Consider the following 7,063-nt stretch of genomic DNA (forward strand, 5'->3'; position numbering starts at 1 on the left):
TAAAGGTATCACATCTATAAACACATTCTCTTATTATCTCTTTCCATATGCTTTAGGTACAAAGTTCATTATTTATTTGATTAGAAGCCATGGATATGATTGAATGCTACTATTAAGAATAACATTAAACCTGATGAGATACATAAAACTGCTTTCTTTGAACCAGAATAAAAGTATATTAATAATATTCAAGATGTGATGTGAGTTCTCAGGATTTTTCAACAAAAGCTATGTTTTGATAATCAATAATTGATCTTCTAAGACCAACTAGTTATATTATGGTCATAACCTCCTGTTTTCATAATCATTAACTAACTGCTGGTCTTTTAAAGTGAACTAATGTTATTATGGATATTACCTCCTTATAGAGCACTTTCTCTCTCTCTTCTTCTATTCTCTGATGATAGTTCACTATAGATTGTTGTTTCTGCAATACTTGCCAGTGAACGTAATCCACCTTTTCTACTACAATGTCCAGTAGTTGACTGTCTTCCTGGGTTGGCTCGACACTATCTGCAAAAATCTCTAGCCACACTTCTGACTGCTATGAAAAGGAAAATTCTACTTCTTGATTTCCAGTTAGCAAACAAATACCATATGTACATAAAATAATAGAGTATTTGTTTTCTTGTGTTGAACTTTATACCAAGCTATTGGATTGCTACTCTTGTCAGGCAAAACAGTGGGACTTGACCATACTTCTTATAATGGCTCTAGAACTTGGAGAATATTTCATGTTATTGCACTAATTTGAATCTGACCAGCCAGCTCTGAAATACAGAGCTTAAACATGAATGTAAGATTTCAACTCATCAAGATCTTCTACTCTGACACTATAAATAACCTTTAACAAAAAACAACAACAAAACTTGAGCACTTCAGGAGAATAAATGACCTGTGATTCCCAGTCCATCTATTAATTTAATATAACAAAACCTACAAATACACTATCCTACCAAAAGTCATGGGACACACCTCTGATTGCAGGAAAATGGATATTATGATAAAATATGCAAATAGTTTGGCCTATAAAGATGATCAGAGATAATAAGAGAATGTGTGTTTATAGATGTGGTACCTTTAGGTCAGGGTAAGAGTGCTAACTAAGTCCAGTTTTTTAGATGTGTTGTCCCAGGTACAAACAGAATAATAATACACTATAATGAGAACAAATTTTATGTAACGAACTATAACCCATCAGTCATGTTGTTGTATCTGGAACAAACAAAATAATAAAACACTATACTTAGAGCAAGCTTTATGTAACAAACTATAACCCATCAGTCATGTTGTTGTCTCTGGAACAAACAAAACAATAAAACACTTTAATGAGAACAAACTATAACCCATCAGTCATGTTGTTGCCCAGAAACAAACATAACAACATTAGTCACCATGACAAGCAGCAACTGCAACTTCTAAGGATAATACTTTTGTTTTTATGTTATCTGGAGGTTGGTTAATAAAGGTGTTCCAAAACATGTCATTAATTTCTTGATGACCTAATACAAGTCAGTAATCTAAGGGTTAACTTGCCTCAGTAAAAAGATGCCATAAATAGACACTAAGTAGAATAATAGTCCAAACTTGTATCCAAGTAAAAAGATGCCATAAATAGACACTATGTAGAATAATAGTCCAAACTTGTATCTAAGTAAAACATGTTGAAAACAGACACTATGTAGAATAATAGTCCAAACTTGTATCATTAAGAGTATTTCAAGGAGACAAGCTATATTTACATAAACTTGATAAATAGTAATGAAAAGGAAAATAAAGGTCTCGTACATTAATTTACTCTAATTCTGTCTAAAAGAGACTTCAATTTGCCGTGGCTATTGAGGATCCTGTCTTGTTTATTCTTATTATTTTAAAACAGTAGCAGTACCATTCAAATATTCAGTTTGTTGTATTTATTACCTTAAACTTATCATTCACTAATATTAAGTACTAGATTTAAAAATACTTTATAAAATTGGGAAATGGCAGTTCTTTTACCATTAAGTTTTAAACTTTTGAGTGAAAGTTACATTTAGTACTTGCTTAGGCTTAGCCAAGTCAAGTGTGTGATGTATATTTTTCCAAAAATTAACCCAAAACTAACAATGTAAAATAAATTACTTCATCCAGAATGTTGCTAACTTAATTCCATGCTGTTGTCTCAACTCTCTCATGTGATGTTCTACTTGTACAGGTACACTATTTTTTCTTTTGCAAAATTTATAAAATTCTTTGAAAGACTCATAAGTAGAATAAACTAGATGTCACCAGAATAGTACAGTTTCTCAACACTTGTGCAGCACCAGTTAAACACACTGAATGTTTATGTTATTGCTGAAGTTTACTTTAGCAGTTTGAAGAAGAGATGTGGGCTAGAGTTAAAAAAACATACTGTTACAGAGAGTTATTTCTGCATGCACATACTCACATTTGTAAAACAAACAAGGCTTTAATTTTAATGGTAACCTTAACATGTGATGAAGAACTACAGAATTGGAGCTAGTACAGGAACAGTACATTCTCATGCAGGTTGTATCATGCCATTGTAAAGAGAGTGAAAACTGAAGCAACTAACAACGTAGCTGATCATTTTAACACTGAATAACTGCAATTGGAACATATTACAAAGACAAGAACCAGTCACATGAAAAGGTTAAACAAAACTGTGCTTTGACCCAGAACCAATCAAATAAAAAGTTTATAAAAGATTATACTTTGACCAAGAGCCAGTTGAATGTAAAGGTCAGACAAGGTAGTATACTTGACCAATAACCAGCTGAATGAAAAGATTAGACAAGATAGTACTTTGGCCAAGAAGAACCAGTTGAGTTAAAAGGTTAGACAAAGTAGTAATTTGGCCAAGAATCAGTTGAGTTAAAAGGTTAGACAAGGTAGTATACTTGATCAAGAACCAGCTGAATGAAACGGTAAGACAAGGTAGTACTTTGGGCAAGAACAAGTTGAGTGAAAAGGTTAGACAAGGTAGTAATTTGGCCAAGAACCAGTTGAGTGAAAAGGTTAGACAAGGTAGTACTTTAGCCAAGAACCAGTTGAGTGAAACGGTAAGACAAGGTAGTATACTTGATCAAGAACCAGTAAGAAGGCTGAGCTATTACAAGATTCAGTTAATTAACCACTGTTGGAACTAAACTACAAAAACCACAGAGGATTGGAAATTTGAATGATGTTCATACTTTGAAAGGAAAGTAAAGAAAATGACTTCAGACAGTAGCATCATGAGATCACATTTGATCTTATTAGTTCACATGTGTTGACATACTAAAGTTGATGTGCTCTCAGTTTCTAATGATATTTTTCTAAACTTAATATCACGTATTGTAGAATATGATTTCAACAGGGTTTTCCATATAAATGATGTGATAAAATAGTAACCATTTGGTAACAATGTTGGTAAACCCCAGGAACCATCTCTAATTTAATAAGAGCTAACCAGAGAAAGGGCAACTAGTTGGCAAAACCCATCATGTACACTGATACTCATATTTTGTTACAAGTTGTAGCTTTTACAGTAAGGAAGATTATTTTTTTAGAATAGGTATGAAGTTTTGATAACTAGTGTGATCATTCTCAATACACAAGTTTTAACAGTAAAGAGGGTTGTGGTATTTAAATAAACAATCTCAACCAGTGATCAAAGTGTCGTACTTGTTTTAAAAAATAATCTTCCTTACTGTAAAAGTTGTAATTTGTAATAAAAATAATACTTAATAAGTAAGTAAACTTGGACCAAAACTAATGATATTCTTAGCCTAACAATGGGATTAGCTTACACAGTTGAATTTGGACTTTCTGATCAGTAGCCCAGCACATTAAACAACTCTATGAAAAAATCAAACATGTGAAACTTCCATATATCTCATCACTCAAAAAAACAGTAGAATTTTAACAAAACTTAAAAATTTAATATTTTCTTGTAGCATGCCCAATGAATTACAAAAAGAAACAATAATTAAGAAGATGAAATATACAGCTGTTTTAACACTTTTTAAAGATAAAAAATAGCAATAATATATAACTATGAAAATTTTACCTTACAAACTGTTTTATTAAATAAAAAAACACTTGGCTTTTTTGAGATTTAATCTATCAAAACTGCAAGTCTTGTAAAAACTGTTATAAAGAACTACTGATTTGCATCAAAAGATTGTGGCTTACATTTTGACTTATTTTTTGTAATGTGCCTGAAGAATCTTATAACTGGATGTTCTGGCCACAAAGTTGAGGTAAGATTTGACAGTCAACAGATGCTGCTCCTGTGAGGCTTTGATCTACAAGATATGTTTATGTAAAGCTATATTTAATGCACCAGCAATACCAAACATTGGGGCACGCATATACCCAGTTCGGTTTTATTGCTCATCAGGATCTCTGTACTAAACCAGACAACACAAGTAAGTAATATTCTACTAAACCAGACAACACAAGCAAGTATTATTGTACTAAACCAGACAACACAAGTAAGTATTATTCTATTAAACAGTGCTTCCTCTTGTAATAAAGGATGTGACAGTAGTTAACAAATGTTGCTTCAGTAATGTAGGTTTCCTGGAAAGACATGAATTACCTGCTTCTTTCTTTTTTATTCTATAACATATTGAAAACATAAGAATTGTGGGAAGGTTAATTCTAACTTTCCTTAGAGTCTTCTGACTGTTACTATTAAGTAAATAAAGAATTTTTTTTGTATTCCAGTAATTGATCTGGGGACAGGATAAAAATAGGTGTTAATAAAATTAGATGTTTGAGAAGAAACCCATCTACCACATTTTGTTGTAAACTGAATAAAGTCTTAGCTTTTGATGGTTAAGAGTTCTATTGAAAAGTATAGAATTATGAAAGTTTTCTTGAAGTAGTATTTTATTCTGTTGCTGACAAAAACCATATAATATCTACAGGATTAAAGTTAACAGTTTTTAAACTTGACTGTATGCTTCATTAATGCACCATTTTTTTTTGAAAAGTTTTATAATGAAGTTTCTGGTCAGTTACACATACACACATGCCAAGTGTTAAATCTCCATATTTTGAGTAATGTTCACACGTTTTTACTTCATAATATATAATGCACTTGTTTCACAGCAGAACGTTAGCATTAGGTGAAGTTTTTATCAGATAAATAGTAGTACTACTTGTAACTTAAATGGATGTGACATGAATTTATAACAAGTTCGTTAGAACAATTATGTTGTGAAAGATTTATAAGTAGTTAATTTAAAATTTAGAGAAATTATTTCTTTACAGAATCATGTGGTATTGTATTAATTACACTATTTTCTTGGGGTGTCTCTGATAATTTAAAAATAAAATATTTTATGTTCCATTCTGGAGATCTTAATTGAAGTATTCATTGAGTGAGTAAAGAAAAAAGTTTTTCTTCTCTTACACAGTTCTGATAGTAGTGTGGCTGCTGAGGCGATTCTTGGTAACGGAGAACAGCAACATGTGATCATTCAGACAGCTGAAGACCAGGAGACCATAAATATAAATCAGGAAGATCTGGCAGCCAGTTTAATAGGAGAGGTCAGCCAGGAAGAAGTGGCCGATGACCAAGTTGAAGTACCTCAGGCCATGGACACTTTGTCTCATGAAGGACACTTTGAATTACAAGCAGTTGGAGAAAATGGTGAGACCCAGAATGTGTCTGTAGAGAATAATCTTGGACTTCTTATGTCCATGATGCAGGCAAACACTGGCCAAGTCACATCTGTAGAGCTACCTTCTGGACACGGTGATATATCTAGCTTAGTAGTCAGTAGTGCCTCTCAGCTGAACTTCACCAGCAATGATACCACTGTTGTCACTGCTGGTGACATGAATCTAGCTTCACCTATAGTTAGTTCGCTATCTTCATCTAATGTCCAGCATGTTGCTGTGGCTGACCAAGAGTCAATAGTGATGATGGTATCTGGAGATGATGAGGACAACCAGCAACACATTCCGATGGAACTATCTGGAGATCAACCATTCACAAGTGCAGCTGTGGTTAATGTCCCCACTTCAGATGGTGGGTCGAGGGTGCTATTAATTCCAATCAGTTCAACAGATGGTCAGAATACTGTTCTTACTCTCCCTCATGGAATCACGCTAGATTCAGACTGTGGAGATGTCAACATGACAGTTACCATGGGGGCTCCTAGCAGTGACAGTGAACAGGCTTACTTAACCTTGCCAGTAAGTGATGTTGATGGACTGTTAGAGGCAACATCAGACTCCACGTCACAGGAGAGTGAGGTGATTCCTCCTCCAGATGATAGTGGTGACCTTTCAAACTGAGTTTCTGTACAACTTAACCTAGTTGACTGTTGTTTTTTTATATCTGTTTTTACCCACCAACAATTGAAGGTAGTCCTACAAGAAAAGAACTCTCTCATTTTCATAGCTTCAGAATGCATTTGTATGTCTTTTTGTTATTTGCTACAACAAATGCATCATTTTGTACAGGCTAGTTTCTTGACATAAAATCATCAAGCAAAGTTTGGGGCATTTTCTCATTTGTTCTTTATTGTAATGCGACCTTATGAAGCCATACTTGTAAATGTATCATACGTGAATAAAAAACATCTTATGGTATTATTTTGGTACTTAGCATCTTTCAGTACTAAATACAAATAGAAGCTGTTCAAAAATTTTATGTAATAGAAACATTTAAAATCTCATGTGTTACTAAGTTATTAATGTTTAAAATATCAAGTGTTATATGAAGTTATATGTGGAATGATTTTATACAGAAGTGGATATTGAGTAACTTTAAAATCCTGCATGCAGAATTGTCTTGTAAAAGTTTAGTATATGAAAACAGTTTTTCTTAGCTGAATTTTTAGCCACAGCTGAGCAGATCATAGAACGGCTCCGAGTTTGTGTTTTTTTGGATCTAATTACAGTTTTCGACTCACGAGGTCAAACCCTTTTGATTAATGTATCTGACCACACCCAAAGTCTCATAGATTAATTTATTCTAACACTGCCTAAAAGAGATTTCAATTTGAGAGTAGTCTGGTAATAATACTTGCTTGTGTTGTCTGGTTTAGTACAATAATACTTG

General features: G+C 33.1%; 1 protein-coding gene across 1 annotated transcript in view; it reads left to right on the forward strand.

The window, feature by feature from the left end:
* The window catches only part of LOC106476914 (zinc finger protein 236-like), a 10,919-nt gene extending 4,325 nt beyond the window's left edge, over positions 1–6,594 (forward strand). Inside the window, exon 4 of the mRNA XM_013937530.2 lies at positions 5,409–6,594. Within this exon, the coding sequence (XP_013792984.2) occupies positions 5,409–6,294 (886 nt within the window). The 3' untranslated portion in view covers positions 6,295–6,594. The remainder of the gene's footprint in view (positions 1–5,408) is intronic.
* Positions 6,595–7,063: the final 469 nt, after the last annotated feature.

Source organism: Limulus polyphemus, unplaced genomic scaffold (genome assembly GCF_000517525.1).
Source record: "Limulus polyphemus unplaced genomic scaffold, Limulus_polyphemus-2.1.2 Scaffold12078, whole genome shotgun sequence".
NCBI classification, from domain to species: Eukaryota; Metazoa; Arthropoda; class Merostomata; order Xiphosura; family Limulidae; genus Limulus; species Limulus polyphemus.